Source organism: Lissotriton helveticus, chromosome 6 (assembly GCF_964261635.1).
Source record: "Lissotriton helveticus chromosome 6, aLisHel1.1, whole genome shotgun sequence".
Classification (NCBI taxonomy): domain Eukaryota; kingdom Metazoa; phylum Chordata; class Amphibia; order Caudata; family Salamandridae; genus Lissotriton; species Lissotriton helveticus.
In genome coordinates, this window is record NC_136067.1 from 1,936,106,716 (window position 1) to 1,936,132,884 (window position 26,169).

The 26,169-nt window shown below is 44.6% G+C and overlaps 1 protein-coding gene across 2 annotated transcripts in view; it reads left to right on the forward strand.

Annotated features, from left to right (window-relative positions):
- EFR3B (EFR3 homolog B) overlaps window positions 1-26,169 on the forward strand; it is a 614,353-nt gene that overhangs the window by 429,032 nt on the left and 159,152 nt on the right. For both annotated transcript variants that reach the window (XM_078649934.1, XM_078649935.1), the window contains exons 11-12: window positions 11,374-11,485; window positions 26,029-26,080. In XM_078649934.1, the coding sequence (XP_078506060.1) occupies window positions 11,374-11,485; window positions 26,029-26,080 (164 nt within the window). The remainder of the gene's footprint in view (window positions 1-11,373; window positions 11,486-26,028; window positions 26,081-26,169) is intronic.

Here is a 26,169-nt window from a genome sequence, read left to right on the forward strand (position 1 = left end):
GACTTCTGCGCTAGAAGGAGAGACTGAAGTCTGGAAAGTCAGAGCGACATGTACCTAAACAATATCTAGTATCTGATGTTTAGAGAACATGTTGATAGAATCCAAAAGTTATCGGGGTAAAGGCTAACAGACACTAAGACTGGTGCATGCATTATTCTACATGTAGTGCGTGTTGAAGAATATTAAATGACCATTAATACAGTATTTCTCTTACATGGAGACGTAAAGGCTAGACCATGACGGAAACTATTGATGCGATTCAGTAGCTTAAGAATGCAGAGAAGGAGGGCTGGACTGATAACTAGAATCATAACATACTCTTGGCAGACTGGCAGGCAGAGCCAGGCCGAGCCGGGCACTGTGAGGCAGGAAGTAAGTGAAGGGTCAGGGATACAGGTGGGGGCTGTATCGCTCCTCGGAGAGGGTTCAGAAGACAGGAGCTGAATCTGAGTCCGGCCCCTCTTGAGGCCTAGAAACGGGGACTTTTCAATGAAATAAAGTGCACACTGAGAAACGTGGCAACGTAGCTTTACATAGGCCTAATATTCGTTGTATTCACGAAAACTGGGAACTGGCATACTAGAGATGGACACAACTGTAATTGCGTCTTTAATCGATCATGGGAAATACATATGCATATTAATCATGCACATATAACATAGGATGGGGGACACGTAGGGACACAGAACATGGCAAAATTTACTTTTCCACACACTGAGTATCTGAAACAGTACCCCCACTTACATCGTGGATGCCACAACAGTGCTGCTTTTAGGAAAAAGTTGGAGACCACTATATCACAATGTATTCACCATCCTATCAATCAAGCTATTTATATAGCGCAACAGCTACTATGAAGAGTGTCCCGGTGCTCAAAAGACCTTAAGCACTAAACCCCAGCAACTGAGAGATGGCATGCTCAAAAAGCCTGATAGATTAGCCAGGTCTTTAAAGATTTTCTGAATACCATCTCAGACCTAATTGTGTAACAATAAAACAAGAGGGTGTTTCCAAGCTTGGGCTGTGACCCTATGACTGCTGTCGCTTGGCCAGCCCTCCTACAGTGGTATCCTGGGCTCCGAGACCCAGTGGATAGGGTTCTCTGGAGCAGCAGAAGCTCATTGGGGACATCCCTTACTGTACTGAGTTTTGGCCTTGCAGATGGCGTTGCCCTCGCCCGTCCTGCGAGGTGCTGAAATGGGGGCCTGCGGGATCCGGTCCCACAGTGGTGTTACTAACTTTGTCATCCCGTCGGTGTTGCTGTCTCCTCAGTGGCTGCGTTGTGGCATCTCCGCGGAATCTGTGGCAAACTTGGATTTGCACTCTTGTCCTCTTCTGTAACAGCTGAGTCTCGTCCTATGGGTCTGGGCTGAATTTCTAATGGCACACTAGCTTGTTAAGATACTCTTCCCCACTGGAACCCCTCTTCAGAAGTAGCGAATGTCTCTTATCACTTTTCACTTCTCTAGATTGTGCTGGGTGATCGACACTGGTTTTTTTAGTGGTCTCCTTGATGGCATCCTCTTTTTGACCTCACCTCTCCTCCAATCACATGTCCATAATAGGACAGTGGTGCATCCACTGCTACTGGATGATGCTGTAGCCCTCGTGTTTTCTGGGCCGCGTTTCCACCGCTTCTCTGGCCTCCCTGCCACTGACCCATCCACATATACTCCACAATGAGCAAGGCTGACCTCAAAATGCCAAGCTCCAGTTTGACAAGCGTCACTTTTCAGTGCTTGGCGACCAGCAGGCAGAATCCCCACCTGACAGAGCAGATGCAAATATCTCCATGTATGAGGTAGAACCACTCCTCTCAGTGACTATCATTAATCTTCTGCTCTAGGAACTCAGTGAATGTTGTTTACTTTTCCTATAAACATTTTGCTTTAAGCTCTGGTTCACTGTTCTGTTCCAAATGTGCAAAGCAATTTGTAATGATTTCTTTACATTTCTGTCTCCAGCTGTCAATTAAGTCCCTTCACATGCTGTACATGTTGATGCTCATAAGTCCAGGGTGAGCTATAGAGGAAAACCTTTATTTTTTTTTTCTAACATGATATCGGTGGCATTTTGTAGAATATGTTTAGGTATGAGGGAATGTCTGTCAGATATTTCAGGGCAGGGCCGGGCTTCTGCCCTCGAATAGTTATATGGTCCAAATGTAGATGACACTATCTGGTTAACGAAATCAAATGTAGATGACCCTACCTTCTTTGATGATGTTCTACAGTTACTTGCAAAATGAAGGTCCTGGCCACTAAACCTCACATTCCGCACACCATGTCACAGATAATAGGAAACTGTGAACTCCACATCGCGTGCCAGTTCTACTCTTGCTCATGTAGTGGCGGTTTGCGACCTTCTGGACAAATTAAGATCATTGCGATTTACATTAGCTGAACATATATTTTACTCTACCATGCATTACATATCCCCCCCCTTAAATATGTGGCTAGTCTCGAGTGTGCTCATGCACAAGGTTCACACGGCTGACATACTCCCCCCTACTCTCTCCGGCCACTCTCCTGTAAAGTTGCCGCTCTGTGACCCTGCTCCTCTACCACCCTTCTGTAGCTGGCAACAACAGGGTAGCGAATTACGTGCTGACGTTTTCAGGGCAGAGATCCAGGATGCTATATTGGATTATTATGAACTAAACGAAAACTCTGTAGATTAAGTTTTCTCATTACTGGAAGCCTTTAAGGCTTACATTCGAGGTATATGTATTTCTACCAGCTATGGGGTTCTCAAATCAAGCCGTAATTGCCTCTTGCACATTGAATCTCAGTTTCGGCAGCTAGCGGCAATGTATGCTATGTATGACTTTACCAATGATAAGGCTGTTTTAGCACATCTCTAAGTTCCCTTACTGTAATACAGTGAGGAGATGGACAGTGAGGTCCTATACCTGGGACATGGAGCTCGTGTGCGGGCCTTCGGGGAAGGCAATAGACCAGGAAATACCCTTGCCTGGATTCCTAAAAGCGATAGATACTCTGACCAGACCAATGCGAAAAGAACAATTGATGGACAGAATGCAGAACAATGTCATACATTCACCCCCCAGTACAGAGATCTTGACCTAAATCCATCGTTTTTATGCTCACCATGCCATTCCAGTTTTGACCCAGCCATATGCAAATCAGTCTTGACCCTGCACTCAATGGGAACAGTCCACCCCGAACTGCCAGGCAAGGTCCTCCCTGGATTGGAATCAAGCATCCTAGGACCGGTTTCGGGGTTTCACCCCTCATCAGCCAGGATAGCTTGACTCCATTGTCATGGATAGCACGGGACCCACGTCTGGGCATACCCGTCCCACTCGGGGTGACAAATGCAAAATCAACAATTGATTGGACAGAATGCAGCATAGCTGGGTCCAAACTGGGGTGGTGTGGTGAACATCTTCCTCCTGATATTGTACATGCAATTGGGAAGGACTATCAGCAGGTCCTGACCAGATCACTAACATTACTTGTGAGGGAATCATAGTCACAGCAGACCCTTCCCTAATACTGAGTGACTTCTTGGAGCATCTGTAAGCCTCTGCACCATGCAGAGAACAGGCCGACATCACAGATTATTTGGGTCAGGTACCACTGACCTAGTTGGACGGTGAAACCAGGATAATACTGAATTACCCGTTCACACTAGAAGATATCACAAATACTGTCATGAGTCTTCCCAGAGGCAGAGCCCCAGGTAGTGATGGTCACTAGTTGACTTTTATAAAGTACATCTAGACATTCTTGCCCGAGGCTTCTGGTCACGTACACTGCAGCGATTGGGAGAGAGTCTCCAATCCTCCACCATTGAGGAATTATTACAGTATTACTAAAGCCAAAGATCCCTCTGTCTGCTCTTCGTACAGACTCCTGTCATTGCTTAGCACTGACAATAAAAAAAAATCTAAAATCCTTGTGCAACGTGTACAAACCTTAATACAATTTCTAGAGGTCCTTGATCAATCTGGTTTCATCGCACAACGCTGTACAGGGTTCAGTCTCCACACAGTAGTGGCTATATTACGCAGAGTGTGCCCAGAGCTTCCTTCAGTTGTAGTTGCCCTCGACAGTGAAAAAGCATTTAACTCCCTTGTCTGGACAGTCATGCCTTAAACACTCCATTGACTGACTCTGGGGAACCACTTTCTATCACTTATCAAACGATTATATACAGGGCCCAAGGCGAGAGTGCGGAAGAATTTATTATACTCCAAAGTATTTGATACTGGAAGAGCCACACACCAGGCCTGCCCCCTTCCCCTCCTGATATTTGACCTTGCCGTAGAACCTCTAGCTTGTGTCCGGGAACTGTATTCTCAACATGTCTCTGCCTCAGTAACAGATCGTTTATAATCTCCTTATGAGGATGACATGATACTGTATGTTCCATGCCTCAAGACTAATCTCTCCCCCATTTTCGGGATCTAGCCTGTTATAGGAGATACTCTGGTCTGCAGATAAATTGGACAAAATCTGAGGAGTTTCCACTCACTGGTTTCCCCACAATACCCACTGTTGAGTATCCTTTACAATGGAGCCTGCAAGGTTTGCACTACCTAGGGGTTTGGATCTCTCAAGATTATGATGAGCTGATCCGCAGAAATTTTGGAACAGCACTGGACAAAACAAAAATGTCTGTATAGCGTTGAATTAGGATCCTCCTCTCCCTACTAGGGAAAATCTCGCTGATCAAGATGGTAGTCCTACTAAAGTTTTTATATTTATTTACAAACCTCATTTTTTCACTCCCTCTCTCTTTCTTTACACATTGATGTCAAGACCTCCTGCAGTTGGTTTGGCGGGGAGGACAGCCACTGGTACGCTGGGAGGTCTTAGCGAGGCCCCTGCAGTTTTGCGGTCTTGTGCTGCCTGATTGTCACTCCTACTGAGTGGCACAAGTCTCCTATTTGAAATATGAGGCCATGATCCACACTACATCAGTGCGTCTCAATGTGAAGCATGCTATCTCTCGTAGACTTTTAAATCTGGGACAGGTCTGTGCACCACCACATATAGCTTGTCAGGATGTCAATGTTCTCGCTATGACGTGCCTGGCAAGGTGGGACCTGGCATAGGGTTTCAAACTGAAACCTCCAGATTCAACTCTACTCTGCCCAGCAGACAGCCCAATGCTTCCTCCCACTAAATTCAGGAAAGGACGCAAGACCTGGCTGTTCGATTGAACAGATCACCACAAAGCAGTTAGCCACTCCGACACCTTGAGACCCTCACGGGTGATTTGCTGCACTTTAGAAATCCTTGATTGATTTATTGGTTTAGCAATGGAGGACTTATTTAAGAATGGTACTTTAATTTCACGACATATCTGCTGTACTCATTGCGACATGATGCCAATGGTTTCCTCCTATTACGTTAGTCTACCTACGATTGGCGGCCAGGGCAGGGTCCCCATCTGTCCCTGAAGCACCACCTTGAATGTCTCTCCTTACAACGTATATCAGTCGGGAGATGTGGGACACTCTCTCGCCTACTTGTCCATTGGTTATGTCTCCAGCTCACGAGCTGCCAAAAGCTAGTGGGAGCCCTCTCTAGGTTACTCTACCTGCAGGGCTTTAAGTGGGCCGGGTCTGAGCACCGGCAGTTATTTTTAGAGAGCCTCGAAACAGGATCGGGCTCTATTTTCGGGCCAGAATACGTTTTTTAAAATATATTTTAGGACTGTAAATATAATAGTTATGGCATGTTTAGGGATAAATCAATTGTATACTACTGAAAATCGAATAGCGCCTGGAAACGTGCAGGGAATGTTAGTGCAGCAGTCAGTGCTCTCGAGGGGCAATCAGGAGAACGTGTCTGCTGTGCACAGTGTCTCCGACTCCAACAGCACAGCAAACCCTGTCCCATCCTTCACGCTTTGGCTCTACAAAGACCCGGTATTTCGCACATCATTTAGCAGCGCCACCCACCCCCCATATAATCACTCACGGCTGTGCCACACCTCGACGACGGGGCTTTTATCCCTGTTAATGACACAAGCACCGCCGCACGCTGCCCGCAGAGTGTGGCTCTGTGACCTTTTATGCTCAAGTAGAATTTGTGTAAAGATTCATTAATGTACATGAAAATGCTTTTGCCCGACCTCCAGGCAGGAATCGTTAGTGCTACAAAAAAGGAGATTCACGGCCTTTAATTCTCTTCCAGGCTTCTATCCCCTTAAGAGTCTCACACAGGGTTTGTGGGCTCAGTTTCCCGCACTGTGTCCTTCTGCCTGGCTGGAAAGAGTGCCCTACACTGTGCTCCAGTTGGAGGGCAGCGAAATCATGGGTCAGAGTGGAGACGTCATGCTTATAGGTGAGCTGCCTTGTAGGAGGAAGTGAAATCCTTTGAAGAAAAAGTTTTCCAAAGGTAGGCTAATTGGAGGGGTTTTCATAGGCACACAATGCTAGTTATCTTGAGTTAGACCACGCCCCTGCAGGGACAGGCCACACCCCTTTAAGAGGTTTGCCCTGCCCCTTTTAGAGCACCCCCAGTTTTTTCCCCCCACTTAAAGCCCTGTCTACCTGATCAGACATGGGCATAATGCTGTGGACAGGTGAAAACTACTCCACTAAATTACAAACATAAACTGATACATTTCAAATATCTACACCGATATAAATATGCACCCGTATGCGTAGCTAAATGTAGTGGATCCGGTAATAGTAAGTGTGTGAGGTGTAACCTGATTGAAGCAGATTCCTACACGCCCCGCGCTTATTAACTATTGGTTAGAAATCCTTTCAGCCATCGCCGTGATCCTTGAGACGCCCCCCCCAGCCCCGCCCCTTCCCTTCCCGACCCGACCCTCACCTCACCCACCCACCCACCCACTTTACCTCCTCGCCCCAGGTAGCCTCGTGGGGTGACACCTCCGCCTTACTCGATGCATGCCCGTCAACTTCCTTCTATCCTGTTTGTGCTGCTCCAAGATGTGTAGCCAGGGACTGGCTGCAAAAGAGAACTCCGGTGGTTACACAGTGGCTGCAAGGCCGTGTATACTCTCAAGACATGGCCGAAGGACAGACAGACTTTGAAACCCCTCCCAGAGACCTTTGGGCCCGTATAGATGGGTCTTAACTCGGGCGCACTGCATGCAGTGTGTACACCGCGCTCTTCCCAGCCTTCCGGCTCTCCGGCCTCACCCCTTGAGCTTTGCTACCGATTTTACCCGTTCTGTGCCAGCAACAAACTGTCCGTGAAGTGTTCTTAAATTATACGTCAGCTCCTTTGATTGACTGTACTGCGAGTCACAGCTTGAATATTCTGCAGTACAGTCAAAGTCACAGCCTGTGACTTTCCTTGGTTGTTACACTGTTAAAACTCAATACAAATACAAATTCACCTTCAAAATATTACCGTTAATACATATAATCCTACTAGGAGCAAACACGTATATTCAGTGACATTTTGCCTACCCACTGATTCTACGTATAGTTTGACTATGGGTTAAATCTCTTTATAGGAATTTAGAAGACCTGTGAAGTGGGTATCATTTGTCTAGCACATGCCTCTATTTTAGTGTATTGATGCAATATGGCCGGCAGAGGTCAGTATAACACCAGACTCACTTTAACGTTCCGTTCCCTGTCGTAGAAACGTGTCTTCCACGAGCACCGGCAGACCGGAATATGTTTGTAAATGTTCTATTTTCAGTGATACGACACCAAAGGCCATGATCTTATATTAAAAACAGAGTTTTGGACGATACCATTTCCCCGTGATGTTCATTATTTCTCTTCATGCGTTCCTATCTCCTGCGTTCCTATCGTGTTCCTCAGTTTGGTGCTCACTTTCTCTCTACCCGCATCTAATGCCCGTGCTCAGCCTCGGTGCCACCTTCTACCATGCGCGTCGTGTAGAGCTGTGGCGGATTGCAAGATGATTTATAGCAGACCGGGGGGGGGGGGGGGGGGGTCCCCATCTCAAGATTCCACCTGCTCCAATACGCAACATCTTTGGGAGCAATGTGGGGCAAATGAAGTACTGGGGTAATCGGATGTAGGATGGTCAATTCCTCCGGTAATTCCTCATTTCACACTTGCAAAGCCTTGTTAACTCTGAGCACCCCACCCCACCCCTCCCGAGCTACCTGTAGTCCCGGTATACCCGTCATGACAAATGGCGGAGTTAGAAAGGGATTTAAGCTGACACTCAGAACGAGGTCCTAAATGAGCTAATGTCACTGCTTCCACACAGCGCTTAGAGTCTCCATAGGACTGGTGCAAAGCGATATATTCACTGCGGAACATCGACACACCAGGCACAGCCGTCCGAAGTCCATAACTACATGGGGCGCCATCCAAAACTTAGATCAAGGCAAACATGCAGTGTAACGTTTATTTACTTAATAGTTGTATTTGCTGCGGACCAGACCCACGGGGAGTCGAAGCGCCGTATAAAAGTCATGTATTAGCCCAGGATACATAATCAAATACTGATGAGCAATGCAAATGGATCATATGAGGTCAGTTAAAATAAAAAAAACATGACCGGAAGATATAGGCGGAAAAAGTTAGCGAGGGCCTCATGTTAAAGTACGGGACAAGTAGCTATCGACATAACACCCCAGGAAGAGGGGCAGGTGGGAGGGGGGATGCATAATGCAAGAGGAAGGGGGTGATTTGGGGGACGGTGGGTGTACACTGGACAGCAGAGGGATGCCTTGCTGTCAGAATAATTGAAGAGGTCGAAGACTTTAAAAGCTTGGTGCTGGCTGAACCAGACGCACTGGCGTTCTATATTGAAGATATTGTGAGACTAGATCTGGGTTCTCCAAAGTCGGCCCTGGAGGGCCGAATCCATGCCAGATGTTTAGGACAGCTCAATTTACCTAAAAGGGGTTATGCTAGAAATCTGGCACGCATCCGCCCCCAGGCCTGACTTTGGAGAATCCTGAACTAGATGAAGTGTGGCTCAGAAGAGAGAAAGTTACACACTCGTAGATCTTTTTTTTTTTAAAGTTCAAATGAAAAATTTATTGAAAGAAATAGAGGTGTCTATATGCAGTACATAGTGACAATTCTTATCAATACAGACTAAGAGCAGTACAATCAAAACGTTATGAATGGGACTAATACATAAGACTAGAGAAAACAAAGTAATATAGGTGTAGTTATGATATCATTGGAATATAATACAATGTAGGAGCAGTCAGGGCAATCAGGGTGAATTGAGAACTTCTTCATGAGATTGTTTTAACTGAAAAGTTCTTTTAGCACTTGTATCAATATAAATTGTAACAGGTGATTATAAGTTTAGTCTTTTAGTAGCCAATTGCAAAGGATAAGCAAAGGAGGTATCTAATCTATGGTTATGACAAACAACGTACCACCAGGTTTTAAAAGAAAGTTTTGTGGAGTCTTTCCAATTTGTGGCAATCTGCTGAAAAGCAACTGCTAACAATAAATCAATAATCTTGACATTAGTTGTAGTATTGTCCCAAACAAATTGTCCTAAAAATATATAAATAAAAGCAAATAAAAAGTTAGTAGAGAAAATTAAATTAATTTTGTTCCATACCTGTTTCCAAAAAGAATGTACCCTTGGGCAAGAAAATAGCACATGAAATAAATCTGCATTAGGGAAAGAACAGGTCCAACAAGTGTTCGGTAGAATCGGGAACCTCTTACATAGTGTGGTCGGTGCTAGTAAAAGCCTGTTGTATACAAAGAATAAGGTTTGAGTAATGTGTATCTTAGTCCATATATTTTGCCAAAGTGAAAACGGACACACTCATTAATCTGATCTATCTTTGAGACCGGTTTAGCTGTCTTGCCACACTTTTTTTTTAATTCTGCAAAATATACGTGCGCAGAGGAGCTGCTAGCTACTGGTGCTTCTCCATTGGTCTGTTAAATTGTCATCCACATTTTGCTTCCACCCATCGCGGCATACAGTATGGGGCAGTAGGCCAGTCAGCTTCTGTTGTTGCCTGTCTTCACTGTGAGTTGCTGCATTATGTTTGTGCGCACCCACCTATAATGTTCTCATTAGTGTCAGCGCCAGTGGGTGAAAATCTACTGTGTTTGTGTTATAAAGTTTTTTTTCTTTTTTCCTAAACAATTTTTTCCCCCTTTTCACTTTTGCAAGAGCTTGGCAAAGCACAGGCACGTCACCTGCTCCCCTCCTTCCCGCTGCTTTGTTTCTCAGTCACACTGGCCCTTTTCTGGTCCTTAGCCTTTCCTTCAGAACCGCTTTTGAATACTATATGGTGCACTGTGTGGAAACGCTGCAAAATCCAAGGCAACCTAAGCAGCGGGAGGGAGGTGAGCCTGTCCCTCTTAATTACTTGTCACTATTGTAGCTGGCTTAGTAACAAGGATAATGGACATTATTTCAGTGTGAAACGGACCGGGCACTGTTTTTTTTAAACACCGTTTAACTTTCATCAGACAGCCAATTATATAATAGCCATTTTCCAGAGTTTCTCACTGGGAGTTGAATAAGACGTTTACAAGTAAAACTTAGCTTGAATTCCAAATGTGTTGCCTAGTCTGCTATTATTCACACATTTGCACTTTGACATTTCAAACGGCAGAAAAACGCAAAGTCTTACCTTATTTTGCATCTAAAAGCACTTGGCATGATGATTTAAGCGTTTACTGTTTTATAGAAATCAGAAGCATCTTTATTGCTTTTGGAATGGTGGACAGAGCATCCTCAACATTAGGGTGGCTGTCCTGGCCGTAGCTAGTTTGCACCACTTTGGGTGCCAATAAAGGCGGACTTTTCTAACAGGAAGGTTCTCACAGCCCCATGTTACCCATCTACAATTCTATATATTACTAATGGTTTACTATGAATATGGTGCAATAGCGCCTTTATCCAAGGTAAAAATGCAATGAGGTAATATCAAAACGTGGGAAACGAAATATGAAGATCTGTAGTAACAGATGTATTTGACTCCTAGAGTTTCAGACCAAAGTCCACTCTGCACCTATAAAGTAATTCTTCATTTTTAGTACAAATGTATAACCATTCTGTTATTAATCAAGGTATGATTTTTTTCTCACCTATGTACATGTCTGCATGCATCTCAACTATCTGTAATAAAGCATAATCGTGTAAAGTGCTCCACTGCCCCCCGAGCTCAGTTCCTGCCACCTGAGTACCCCAAATAAAATGTGACATGTACGATCTCCAACCATGTGATTAGCTACTCAGGAGTGATGAATTATGAGTCTGGTGAGATGCTTTGTGTGACGTTGCAGCTCCCAGGGAATGGGATATTTTGAGCCGGTGCCTGTTATTTTCATATGTCTGCTGGAGATTGTTCACATGCTGCTCTGATGTCAGGATTCTTTGCCTCTGTCACTCTGCTGGGCTCTACTATCTTGCATGCTACTGGTGCTCTCTGTCTTCTCAGGTTCCTTTGCCAGCACGCTGCCAACCTATCAGCGGTCAGAGGTCATGCTTTTTATCATGAGCAAGGTTCCGCTACCTTCTCTGCAACACGCTATTGAAATGGGGAAAACGGGGTGAGAAACAAACTCTCTTACTCTTTCATTCACCCTCCCACCCCCCTCCTCAAGAAAAGGAAGCTATGTTGGAGTAGAACACTGGGTGCATCTGAAGATTGACAACAAAAATTGACCATAAAAACAAGTCTGGCATAGAAAAAAGTGGAGATGTAGTTTTATGGTGGAGTCTAGCATTCAAGCACTGCAGGGTACAGTTGGCTGATGCCATCTATGCGTCTCAACATATCTAACCCATGTAGTCCATTGGAAAAGATGTGTTGCTCCTGAGTGATACTTCACGCGCTACCAGGTACTATGATCCAGTGAATACTCTGGTCGTATAATGGACAAAGCACAATATAACACTCATATAGAGCTATTTCTTTCAGAACCCAGTAGTGTTATCCTAACTATTTCAGCATTGTCGGGAATTGAGAACTGCTGATGACCCTCCAGTGTTCTGCATTAACTGGCTCCCTCTTCTCCTTCCCAACACTGTTACATCTTGAAACTGTTTAGTCTGTATGTGTGAATATTTTGTAAATACAATACAAATAAAAACTGTGAAATATTAACGTTTGTTTAATACAGAGATATATTTGGAGCCTACATGCAAAAGAAACCAAAAAGTTTCTCCCTTTTACCTGTAAGGGCTGTTTGATCAGATTCTGCACACCCCAGCCTCTGTAGAGAGTAATCTAGAAATTGAGAATATCGAATCTTTAGTAAAGAACAATGAGCAAGGGTTTAGGTTCGAGTAGTAATAATTTTTCATTGCTCCAGTACTGGAACATTCATAGATTTACATTCTTGAATCATTCACCTCATCATGATGGAACTCCCCGGTACTTTAAAGTAGTAGTAGTAGTAGTAGTAGTACACTGATAGGTATAGACTAGAAAATGCCTAGGCCTCTTAGTTTATTAACCTATCAAAGTCATTATTAAAAAAGAGACCAAAGTTTTGCCTTAACCAATCATCATGAATCACCCTCTAGATCAGCTCCCTCGATGACAAGGGGATGCACATCAGGGACGTCGACATATTTCTCCATGGTCCTCCACCATGGACGTCCACTCAGGACCCAATTTCGTTGACCATCCAGCTGGTATCGTTGACAAAGATTTAGCTGTTATCTTTGAAATTGAGACCGCTGATGAAGAAGTTACCATTGACGAAGGCAGCGGTGGCGGAGAAATCAGAGTTGATGAAGACACCACCATCAACGAAAGCATTGTTAAACAAGCCACCATTGTCGACGAAGACACCTTCAATGACGACATCGCAGATGAAGATACAAATATCGTCGAGGATAAAATTACCACCGGAGGTCAAAACAGTCGTCGAGCCCACCGTTATCAATGATAATACAGCTGTTGACTGCAGGCATCTTAGCGATGAAGACTTCTTCACCACCCACCAAAATCACTATTGGGGACCAAATCACTTTCGTCAAAGGCTGCTGCTATACATATGGACACAGAGATTACCCCAGAACATACTTCCCCCAGTAAAATTGGACCTCTTCTGCCCATTCATCTTCTGGAGGAGGGAGATTCCGAAGATGAGGGCCCATTTGGAGATGCATATAGTCCATTTGGATTTACATAGTAAGTTCTAAGACGATGATGAGGAGGATGAACAAAACCACTATAATCAGACCTACTATGCCCAAGCTGAGATGAGGCATCACCAAGAGATGGTCACAATGTCATCTGCCTTTCTCACAGATCCTCAATTTATGTTGGAAGATTACCGCTGACGATTCCCACCTTCAGTGCCTATTGCCATATCTCCATCTCCTATCGGATCACCAGTGCAACACTCCACCCCTACAAGACTGTCCGTCACAAATACCCCACAATCCATTCCACTCTAGGAAGCAATGTCTTTGGACGAAGAGCGGGAAGAGGGAGAAGTACGCGACATGAGAGCGAAGTTGGGAATTTACTCAATATCTTTGCCTGCTTCACTAACACCCTCTCCAGTAGATTCTCCGCCAGAGGACATAGGAGGGTTCCATAATCTTTTAGAACATGCAGCAAAAAGATTTGCTTTACCAATGCTGTTGAAACAGTCGGACTGTTTCCTTTATGACTTTAAAGAACCATTTCGCAAGTCTGTAAGGGCTATGCCAATTATTGAAAACATCTGGGAAGAAGGCATTGGAATTATGAAGACCCCAGCTTCTATACCGACGGTGCTTCCACGTCTTGACAAGAAATACAGGGCTACTGATAATGCACTGGCATGTCTCACAGGTCAGCCAAAACCAGACTCTGTGGTCATGCAAGCTGCTCAGCGCCGCTCAAAAAATCTGGCAGCACCTCGTTCGGCCCCTCATTATAAGGATGGCAGACATCTAGATGCTATCAGCAAGCGATGTTCGGTAATGTCAGCATTGACAGTGAGCGGCAAATTCTCTGGTGATCTTAAGGCCTTATGATTACAAGCTGTGGTCAGACATAGCCCCATACCTAGACCAACTGCCAGACGAGGCTAAGGAGGAGGCAAAGAAATCTTGTAAGAGGGATAAAGAGCATCCAATAAAATTTTAGATTCTGCCATGGATGTCGCCATCACAGTTTTCAGGCTGTTAGCAGGGGCGGCAGTTCTTAGAAGACAAGGATTGCTCAAAGCCACCTCATTCTGCCCGGAGGATCAGAGTAAGATTTTAGACCTTCCGCATGATTGAGAGGATCTTTTTGGAAGTCAAGTGGAGAAACCCCTAAAGACAATCTAGGCCGACACAGATGCCGCCAAGTCTTTGGGGATGCCACAGTTCCAGAAAAGTCTTTTTCGAGGTAAAGGTCAACCTTCCTATAGAGGAGGGTATCAGCAATACTCATACCCTGCATATTCATCGAATAATTAGCCTTACCATTTCCAATGTCAACAATGACAACCTCCTCAAACATCCTATGTCCACTCAAATAGGGAAAAATAAGCCCAGTCAGACAAGGACAGTGATACGGTACAGGCTCTGGCTCCCACTCCTCCACCACATTCTCCTGTATTTCTCCCATCAAAGACCGCTTACCTTGCAGGCAAGATATCCAACCACCTTCACCAATGGAAAACCATTACCAGAGACCGGTGAGTTCTACACCTTGTTTAATTCGGACATACACTAGAGTTTATCCAAAAACCACAGGCAACCCCACCACAACCCTTCCACCAAAAGCATCTCAAATCTCTTCAACAAGAGCTCAAAGTCATGCTCCAAAATGGGGTGATTGAGAAGGTCCCAGTCTCCCACAGGGGCAAAGGTTTCTATTCCCCTTCCTTCTTAATCAGAAAGAAGGTAAGGCAGTGGCAACCAATTTTAGACCTCAGAAGTCTCAGCGTCTGCCAGGAAAAAAACAATCATTTTGGATGATCACGTTGTAGGAGGTTCTGAAGCTCCCAAACCACCACGATTTCATGACCTCCTTAGACCTCCAAGATGCTTATTTCTACATACCCATTCACCCAAGGCACAAGAAATACCTGTGGTTTTTGGTTGCGGGACGCCACTTCCTGTTCAAAGTACTCCCCTTCAGGCTCATATCTGCACCCAGCATTAAGTGCCCTGATCCGGTTGCAGCATTTATCATACAACATCAACGTCAAGTCTTCCCATATCTTAATGACTGGCTGATAAAGGCACCTTGCAAATCAGCAGCACAAAGCACAAAGGCCTGCACAGTTCTCTTCTGGCAATTGGGTCTCACTCTCAATCTGAAAAAATCCAAGCAGAGCCCATCGCCAAAAATTGTCTTTCTGGGAGCCAAGTTAGACACCGTGTGCTTTGGTTTATTCTGAGGAGGAACGGCAACATCATGCTCACAAAACCCATCAGAAGAAAAAAGTCTCTTTCAGTCCGACTGTACAAGTCTCTCTTGGGCATGATGTCATCGTGCATACCACTGATTCCATTCTGTCACCCCTAAATGAGACCCATGCAGGAGGAAGTGGGCAAGCAGTGGGCTTAATCCAAAGGCTTCTTTGACGATATCATCAGGATAACTCCTCACTTTGTAAAAGCCTTGCAGTGGTGGGCAGACAAAAAACAGCTGTTAGCAGGGCTGTCTTTCCAACACATGACTGCACCTTTAATGATTACCACATATACATCCCTGGAGGGCTGGGGAACTTATCTCTAAGATTTTCAAGTGAGTGGCAAGTGGCATCGGACTCAAAGTCAATCCCATAGAAATCTATTGGAACTAGAAGCAGTACATCTAGTGCTCCAAGCTTTTCTTCCTAGAATACAGCATTCATCAGTGCTCGACGGTACAGACAATACTACAACGATGCACTATATAAACAAACAGGGCGGCACAAGATCTCACCAATTTTCCAGTGGGGCAAAGAAGTTGAGGGAATGGGCTATAATTCACGAAATCTGCCTCTGAGCAGAACATGTTCCGGGAAGACAAAATACGATTGCAGACACTCAGCAGGCTCACGACATCGTGCCACAAACGGGAACTGCACCAGCAAACCTTGCACAACATCTTCCAAAGCTGGGGCACACCAGAATTGGACATATCCGCTACTCCCCAGAACCGCAAATGCCAGTACTATGCAAATTGGCATCCCCAACTGGGAAATAAAATGAAACCCGTCTTAACAATTGATGATCCAAACGTTGCTGTTCATGTATTCGCCTTCACATGACAAGATCACAGTATCATCTTTCTACCTGGAGCTCCCTCCTCTAACCCAACCTGATTAAAGCTTGTCTAATTTCCACTATAAGACACTAACAGCCTGATTCATGTACGGGCCGTTTTGCGTGGCCCTAATAGCGAATCATAGCGACTCGCTATTGAGGACACGCAAAACGGCATTCATGTAGGAATTGCTAAATAAATAGCGATTCCTACATGATCTCTATTTGCGAGTAGAAAATTGCTACTCGCAAAAAAAGGTATAACTCCCCATTCATTCCTATGGGCCAAAAGGCCCATAGGAATGAATGGGGAGTATCCCTCATTTGCGAGTAGCAATTTGCTACTCGCAAATCAGATAGCGATTTGAAGGGTGCCAGGGGTGTCCAAAGGACACCCTGTAGCACCCCTAAAATGCACATTTGAACAGGTGTTGCGCGCACACATGTCCAAAGGACATGTGTGTGTGCAACATGCAACTTAGAAAAATGCTTTTAAAAGCATTTTTCTGAGTTTTTGCTATTTACCGAGAGGTCTGACCTCTCGGTAAATAGCGGCCCAAAAGTGCAAAATCACAATTTTTTTTCGTGTCATGAATAGCATTTGAGGAATCTCTATTAGAGATTCCTTAAATGCCATTCCTCGCAAATATGCGAATTCTTACATAGCGATTTTTGCATTTGGGATTGTGAATACCAAATGCAAAAATCGCACTCGCAAAGGGCCAGATTCTCAGAATCTGGCCCTTTTGCGAGCGCTTTTGGCTACATGAATCAGGCTGTATGATCTTATCTCCTCAGAGCTTTTAGAAGTACATTGGCTTTCAGTTGAAGCTAGAATAGAATATAAATTGTGCTGCCCATTGTATAAGCCCTTGCCTCTGGGCACCCCACCTTACATGGCAAACGTTTAGACAGGCTCAAGAGGACTGAGGACTCAGAGGCACTCTTCAACTGCAAACCCTTAAAATTGAAATATCTTTATCTCTATAATGGCCTTTCACTGGTGTGGTCCCTAGGCTTTTGAACTCTTACGTCCACTAAAAGAGGCACAATCCCACCTCCTCTCCTGCAGAACATTGTTTAAAACACGTATTCTGATTTCAAGCACATGTTTTCGTTCTTTCCTATTAAACATCCGCATATTCAGTCTTGTCTATTCACTACTGTTAGTTCAAATCCGTTCTGTAATATCCTCATCTGTTGAATTACTCAACATATTAGATTGTATATCTCATGTTCTATGCAAAGCACACAGATACATGTTTGGCACAGCTCCACAAAGGTAACAAATAACTAAAATAAAACTTGTGTTGCTTATGAAAGCACGATTCCTTGAAATTCGAACGCTCTAGAGAATTTGTAAGCTGTATCACCTGGATCTACAGACTTTAAAGATGATTAAAATAACATACAGTTTATAAAGAGCACGGTCACATGGGATTTCTTGGCCATAGGTAACAATTATTTATTATTACCCCATGTAATTGTACTCCATCTATTAACATTGGGAGGATGGAATGCTTTGCAGTGTACTTAATAGCCATTTCTGTTTGCATTCATATCTATGTTGTGTTGATGCGGCGTTGCTATCCACACAGCTTTGTATGATACGTACAACCATAGTGTACTACCCAATTCTGTTGTTAGATTGTGCATTGTAAGCAAATCAAGTATGTTAAAAGGAGTGTTCCTAGTTCTCGATAAATACAAAGACTTATTATTTTTTTTTTTTCTAATTCTTCTCAATGTCTTTTTTCCTTGTCTCTCCCTTCACTCTTTATTTCTCTGATCATCCCTTCCTTGTGTCCTTGAATGCTATTATCTTACCTCACATGCGAGGAGTGTCTCGAATATTGCTTTGCCACTAGTATCTGCATTAAGGCATTACAAGCGACTTGTAACATTGGAGATCATTAAATATTCGGTGACCGACCTGCCAAGACTGTGGAGGGCATGGCCACGCTAAGCTACAGATTCTCTGTTCAGTCTTCTCAGCATTGAAAATGAACATTGGTTGTCCTTCTCTAAATATGATGTGGGCACTATAACTTTGCGGCCCTGCAGCGGACAGATAACAGGTCAAGGGTTTCTGACAGCGAAGCCACCGCAAACTCCACTATTGGATACCCAGTTATAAATGAGGTAGGGGAGCAGCAAATGTAGTGTGTTAGGAGCTCTGTCAGTTTATGCCAGAGCACCTACTGTTCCAAACTATACATAAGGCCCTTAATTGTCTTATTCTAGACACCTTCTGACATCATGTGATGTGAAAATAATTGACAAGACTTCATAGGGAGATTACATAATCTCCTCTGGCAAACATCAATATTTCTATGATGGTAGCACCATTCTTGAAACATGTATATAGTTGTAAGTGAAACTCGCGTCTTATTAGGGATGTTTAAATGTTTATTCCAAGTAGTACTATACAGTCAGGTAAAGTCCAATACAAAGCTTGCCCTCGGCAGCCTTGAAAAGGTGTCTTGTACACAGTCGTGGATGTCAGAAAAAGCTGGAATAGATGTTTGCCCCTCAGTGCAGCCCACGAAGAAGGCTCTTATACCCAGGCACTACAAAGGACAGCTGGCTGGGGCCAGGAGAGGCAGTTGGGGCCGCATTGAACTCTGCCTCAACAATGGACCGTTTTAGAGGTGGGAAGGGACAGAGTAAAGGCGAAGAGAGCTGTTCAAGACATCTAAAGCCCTCTGCAATCTTGGGATTAAGGGAAAACAGGAGTGCATCCAACCAACCCTCTTGAGTCTGCTAACAAGATAACAACAGAGGACAAAGTACAACTAGTATACAAATCGATAAGAATGGGAATCTTGGTGTGTTAGACTTCATCTGCTTTTATATATTAATGGGGCTAAAATCTGTATAAAACAGTATTTTAGAAGTTTTATCGCATGTAAAAGCCATTTTATGACTGTTTTGCACGCTATCATAAATGGCCGAACCTTAAGCAAAAATGTATCAATAGAGTTCTACGTTGATTCACTTGTCTATATGTGTGCTTAGTATGCTAAACTATCTCCTTGCTTTTAGAATAACCAGTGCACTTAGATTAATAGCAGCCCACAGAGCACTTAAAGGTTGAACACTCCGGCATCTCATTCTGTTTTAAAAGGCTTTTGACCTTCACTAAGTGTGTAGCACCCATTAGAACATGCATTCAGGAAAAATAAGAAAAAGTTAGTTATTTGATTCCCCATGCTAAAAAGGATGTGAAAATAAAGTGCAGATTAAATAAGCCATGAAAATACATTGTCTGGCAACAGCATGCAGCTTGTGCTTTGCTGTGGCATAGTTTGGCTTTTAATAATTGTTCTTACCAGTTTATGCGTAAAGACCCAATTGAGTAAGGCTGTCTGAGTTTCTCGTCTTGTACATTATAACCGGCTGGAAGGACTGCTTGATAGAAAATTTCATCTGAAAACTTGATTAGTATCTCTCTTAAAAAAAGTGCAGAATTTCACAATTAAAATTTCACCTTCTCTTTTCAGTTACTAAAATATTTAAATCCGCCAATGTGCTCTTATGAGAGGCTACAGTTTAATAGGAGAACTCTTTTTCATGGAGCAGTCAGAAGAGCTCAACAGAGAGCATATTCTCACACACTGGAGTGTACATATGCAAAGATTACAGGAGATACCATTGCCTTATACGCAACTAAACCAACTTGAAGGTTGAAGGGTAAAAGCTACAAAGGCATTCTTCTATTTCTAGTAAAATTTCCTCATGGCATTCAACCTGATGGTACTCTCTCAGTCCTTGTGGTGGTTCTGGGAGATAAAGCATAAGGGATCCCTTCTCCCTCCCTCATTGTCTGTGCTGTCCCCAGTACCCATTATTTCTGGTACGAGAACCAACATTTTAAATTTGATTTTAAGGTCCACTTTTAAGAAACAGGCAAGTCTTGCATGAAGATAGTAATGCTCAGAGAAGCATTAACACATGTTTCATCAAAGTTGCTGGAATGAATTAGAGGGTAAATATGCTTTTGCAGTGATTCGGTGTGGTTCAGGAACAGAGGAATACATACATTACCTGAGAAGACACCATTGTGATGCTCCTGAAGAAGGACCCAGGAGGCAGACTGACTGGACTGGCAAAAATCGGCTTGATCAGCCAGATACAGTTTCATTTTGAGCATCTTGCCATTAGATATTTAGAAAAAGCACACCTCCCAGAGTCAGGATCTGCAATCGCTCCATAGTTTGACCTGCTCACTCTCTTGTGTGCATCCTAAGCCAGCATGCTTCATCCTCACCAGTGCCCTGTGAACACAAGATACCCATGGGCCTGCATTGCTGCATCTTCACTAGCCCCACAATACCACATCTTCTTCAAATGTGTGCTCGTACAGGCCATTACCACATCACTTCTTCAAATATGGGTTTCACACAGGCAACTGCATCAAATTGTCTCTTCCCTTTATTACTGAGTTCTTTAGGCACCAATTGGATAATGGTGGAGCTGCTGCACCGATTTCTTTATATCACAGTGCAGCATTTGACACCGTATATCACATCATTCTCCTGCAAAGATTAGAGGGAATGGGAATAAAGGAAATATCCTTTGCCCTTTCAGCCCTTTCGTGGCTGAAATCCTTCCTGCATGACCACACTTTTCAAGTCCACACTAACCAACACAGGTCGAAAGCTCTTCCTCTGGCTTCAGGAGTTCCCCAGGGATCCACCTCGAGCCCAATGTTCTTCAATTTATATGTGAGACCATTAGCAGAGAAAGTGGAACATTATGGCCTCACACACTATGCGTATGCAGATTATACGCAGATTATAATATTTATCAGAATGTGAAGGTCATTGATTCATGCCTCATCCAAGTTTCATCATGGATGTGTGCCAACTCCATAAAAACGAAATGGTGATAAGACAGAGTGTGGGTAACCCCCCTACCCCTTGGGGTTCCCACCTGCGATCATGGTCAGTCCTCCTTGCCCAGTTTCGGTCATAAAGATTCTGGGAGTTTCGCTTGATGATAAATTGACTATGAGCCATCAGATCAACAAGGTGGTGGCTACCTGCTTTGGCATCCTGAAAGGCAAGGGCTTAGGAAGATTATTTGCTGTCTCTCAACTCTGCTTAGAGAACTGTGGTCCAGGCCCTTATAATTTGCAGGCTGGACTATGGGAATAGTTTATATCTGGGATTTGCAAAAACACTATGTAAAGGCCTCCAGATTGTTCAAAATGCTGCTGCATGTCTTTTACTGCACCCTCCTCAATTCACTTCCACAACCAGTATGTTATGGGCCTTACATTGGTTACCTGTTGAGCGCCATGTGCAATTTAAGGAACTGTGCTATATGCAGAAGTGCCTAACCATCTTGGGACCTGCTTATATGAGATCTTTTGTGTCTCTGTAATCCCCGGCATGCTCATTGCATTCTAGTCATCTCAGACTGGCAGCAATTCCTGGAATCAGGAAATCCTGCCAAGGAGGATGGGCATTTTTCTTTCTCAGACCTAGACATTGGAATGATTTGCCTCCAACTCCGAGAAAATGTTATTCACGCTCTCTGTTTCTTAAATCTCTAATAACTTGGTTGTTTCAACCACCGGAATTGAACTAATTGACACGCCCCTTAGACGGCACTCCAGTCTGCTACACTTTTGGTATTGAAGCGTAGCACTGGGAAACCTTTTTTAGGCTGTTCAAAATACGTAAAATTAAGGACTGACTGTGTCACCATATGCCCGGCCTTCTTGAACGCACCATTTCTATGTAACAATCAACTGTGTCTTTCCTACTTGTCTCAATTTTAATTAACTGCATCATTACTTGAAGCAACTGAAGACAGTGCCTCGCCTGTGAGCCCTATCTTCTCTGAACTGTATTATTTATCAAGTGATGGTTGAGCGTATGCAGTCTTTGTGCAGCCTATGTGCATGACCCCCACAGACCGCACTTACCTTGTTCTCCGCCCGCGGATGACCCACATGATAGAAAGGCTTCTTTAACCACCTTATGACTGCTTGTCTTTCTATATGGCCAAGACTGGAGCTTCCACAACTCATATCCCCAAGTACTGTAGGACTCAGGGTTATGAGTGGAGGCATTTCTGTCTCTGATGTCCCTTGATATCCCTTATGGAACCAACAACAAGAAGGAACATCGAAGATGAAATTGTGATAACACTTGCAAGCCACTACTTTCAATTCAATTCAATTCAATTAATTTATATAGCGCGCTACATACCCAGAGGGTCTCAAGGCGATTGGAGCAGGGTGGGGAATTACTTGTCGAATATCCAGGTTTTAAGTTGCTTTCTGAATGCTAGGTGGTTCTGAGTGAGGCGAAGGTGAATGGGAAGTGAGTTCCAGGTTTTTGCCGCCAGGTAGGAGAAGGATCTTCCTCCCATGGTGGTTTTGTTGATGCGAGGTACAGCAGCAAGGGCTTGGTGGGAGGAGCGTAGCTGGTGGGAGGGGGTGTAGAAGGAAAGTCGTCTGTTGAGGCATTCGGGTCCAAGTTCGTAAAGTGCTTTGTGTGCGTGTGTTAGAAGGCGGAATGTTATCCTCTTATTGACGGGGAGCCAGTGGAGGTTTTTCAGGTGACCAGAAATGTGGTCTTTACGCGGGATATCTAGTATGAGTCTGGCTGATGCGTTCTGGATGCGTTGGAGTTTTTTCTGAAGTTTTGCGGTGGTGCCGGCATATAGGGTGTTTACGTAGTCCAGGCGGCTTGTAACCAGTGCGTGGGTGACCGTTTTTCTAGTTTCGGTGGGGATCCAGCGAAATGTTTTTTTGAGCATGCGAAGAATGTTGAAGCAGGATGATGAAACGGCGTTGACTTGTCTGGTCATCGAGAGTGAGGAGTCCAGAATGACGCCCAGGTTCCGTGCGTGGTCTGTCAGGATGGGTGCTTTTCCAAGGGACTCTGGCCACCACGAGTCGTCCCAGGCGGAGGGGGAGGTGCCTAAGATAAGGACTTCTGTTTTGTCGGAATTCAGTTTCAGACGGCTCTGCCTCATCCACTCGGCTACTTCTCTCATTCCTTTATGTAGGTTGGCCTTGGCGGTGTTAGGGTCCTTGGTGAGTGAGAGGATCAGTTGAGTGTCATCAGCGTAGGAGATGATGTTGAGGTTATGCTGGCGTGCGATGGCCGCGAGGGGGCTCATGTATACGTTGAAGAGGGTGGGACTGAGTGAGGATCCTTGTGGCACGCCGCAAATGACTTCAGTGGCCTCAGATTTGAATGGTGGGAGGCGGACTCTCTGGGTCCTTCCGGAAAGGAACGAGGTGATCCATTCCAGTGCTTTTCCTTGGATTCCGATGTTTCTGAGGCGTTGTAACAGGGTGCTATGACAGACTGTGTCGAAGGCTGCGGAAAGGTCGAGGAGGATTAGGGCGACTGTGTCTCCATTGTCCAGTAGAGTTCGAATGTCGTCTGTTGCTGCGATGAGTGCGGTCTCAGTGCTGTGTTTGGCTCGGAAACCGGACTGAGAGGAGTCGAGGGATTTGTTGGTTTCGAGGAAGGCGGCGAGCTGGTTGTTGACAGCTTTCTCGATGACTTTGGCCGGGAATGGAAGGAGCGAGATGGGGCGGTAGTTTTTGAGTTCGGTGGGGTCAGCTGTGGTTTTTTTTAGAAGGGCGCTGAGTTCGGCGTGTTTCCAGCTTTCCTGGAAGGTGGCGGAGTTGAGGGAGCAGTTGATGACGTCTCGGAGGTGTGGTGCTATGATGGAATCTGCTTTCTTGAAGATGTGGTGAGGGCATGGGTCTGTGGGGGATCCTGAGTGGATGGAGTTAATCAGACGGATGGTGTCCTCAGTGGAGATTGGGTTCCAGTCATTAAGGATGCTCAAGGGGGGTGACGGTACGGCAGAAGGTTGGGTGGGTTGGCCTCCGGGTTGGTTGTCAAAGCTGTTGTGGATGTCTGCGATTTTGTCGTGGAAGAACGAAGCTAGGGAGTCGCAAAGGGCTTGAGAGGAAGTGATGTCGTTGGAGTTGGCAGTGGGGTTGGTAAACTCTTTGACAATGTTGAATAATGCCTTGCTGTTGTGGGCGTTGTTGTTAAGTCGGTCTTTGAAAGCGGCTTTCTTGGCAGTCCGGATCAGTTGGTGGTGTATGCGGGTGGCGTTTTTGAAGGCGTCCCTGATGTTGGTGTTTGGGTCTTTTTTCCATGCCTTCTCAAGGGAGCGACAGAGTTTCTTGGATTTCTTAAGATCATCGTTGAACCAGGGGGCGTTTTTGCTGCCTATTTTGATATGACGTTTTTTCAGGGGAGCTAGGTTGTCGGCGCTGCTGGTTAGCCATTGAGTGAGGTTAATGGCTGCTTGGTTGGGGTTTGAAGAATGGGCAGGGGGGTGTTGAAGAAGCGATGAGGAGATCTGGTCGAAGGTGATTTTGTTTCTTGTTTCTTTGCAGAGTAGGTTCAGGATGGTTGTGGACTGTGGTCTTTTTGTAGATAAAGTGAACGCAGCTGTGGTCCGTCCAATGGAGAGCTGTGGTGTGACTGAAGGAGATATGTTTGCTGGAGGTGAAGATAGGGTCGAGTGTGTGGCCTGCGTAGTGAGTGGGGGAGTTAACAAGTTGTTTGAGTCCGAGGTTGGCGAGATTGTCCAGAAGGGCGGTGGTGTTGCTGTCGTTGCTTTTTTCCAGGTGAAAATTGAGGTCTCCCAATAGAATGTAGTCCTCGGAGAGGAGGGCGTGTGGGGTGATAAAGTCAGTGATGTCTTCACTGAATTGTGCACGGGGTCCTGGTGGCCTGTAGAGGAGGGTGCCTCTGAGTGTGGTCTTGGGGTCGGTGTGGATCTGGAAGTGAAGGTGCTCGACGTCTGAGCTGGTTGAGATGCGGATGGAGTTCTTATGGACGATGGCGATGCCTCCTCCTGTTTGCTTGGTGCGGTCTTTCCGGATGACCTTGTAGCCTTCCGGGATGGCAATGGTGATGTCTGGGGCTGAGGAGGCGTTCATCCATGTTTCTGTTAGGAAGGCGACGTCCGGAGAGATGGTGTCTAGTAGATTCCAAAGGTCGATGGCGTGTCTGTGGACTGAGCGGGTGTTGAGTACTGTGCTTGTCTAGCCTTTGTGTATTATCCATGTGTATTTAAACATTGATAATTTTGTAAGACTAGAGCCACGGTCAATTAAACAGTAACTAGGATTGAAAGACCGATCATTCTGTTAATGCCATGAATTCGATTTAAGTTACTAGGTGTATTATAATAATAATAATAATAATAACGATAATATTGTTCTCTGAAAATCAAACCCTAAAAAGCCTAAAAATAAGGTCCTTGGCATTACAGCAGACTCACAGTAGTATCTGATTTCTGCGTTTCCAGGACAGCAGAAATATATTTTACAGGGATTGCCTATTAGCACCTTAGTAGGGCAGATCCTATAGAATAGGCATGACACCCCCTGACCTCGGCCTTGGAGGTATTGGGAAAAATATTGTGAGGTTCATTGTTGCTTATTAAAGATGGGAGAATGGCTTGAGACAATAGATAAGGCGAGTAGTGTCGCGAGTAGTGTCGTACTTAGCAATCAAAAGGGTACTGTATATTTGGTCTTCAGGTTTTTAAGAGTACCCATTTAAATGGTGAATGCGATGAGAGAATGTTTTTGGGTTTTCGCAGGAAATGTTCTCAGGATCCAGATGGTCATCTTGCTCTGTTGCTTTTTTGTAATAACTGTGATCATTAAGAAGGGTATACTGAGTATCCTACTGTATGAGTGCCTGTCAAATCTTCATATCCCCTGCTTCCCATTCACATATCTTTGTATCTATATTCATTTCCATACATGATAGGTTCTTAAACCATATCTGATTAAAAAAAAAGTATACGGCAGGCTGACAGCCATTAAGAAAACTAAACTAAATTAACTGTTGTTTCTCTGCCTAATAAGTTCTGATGTTTCTTGCTGTGTCTACTGCAGGGTGAACAGGACGCGACTGATTCAGATAATGCTACTGAAATCTCTTCTTCAGGTACGCAAATTAAGGACAAGTTAGACATGTTGTGATCCTCGGATTTTTTAGCAGAGGTGAATCCAGTAGAAAATACATGACTCTGCCAC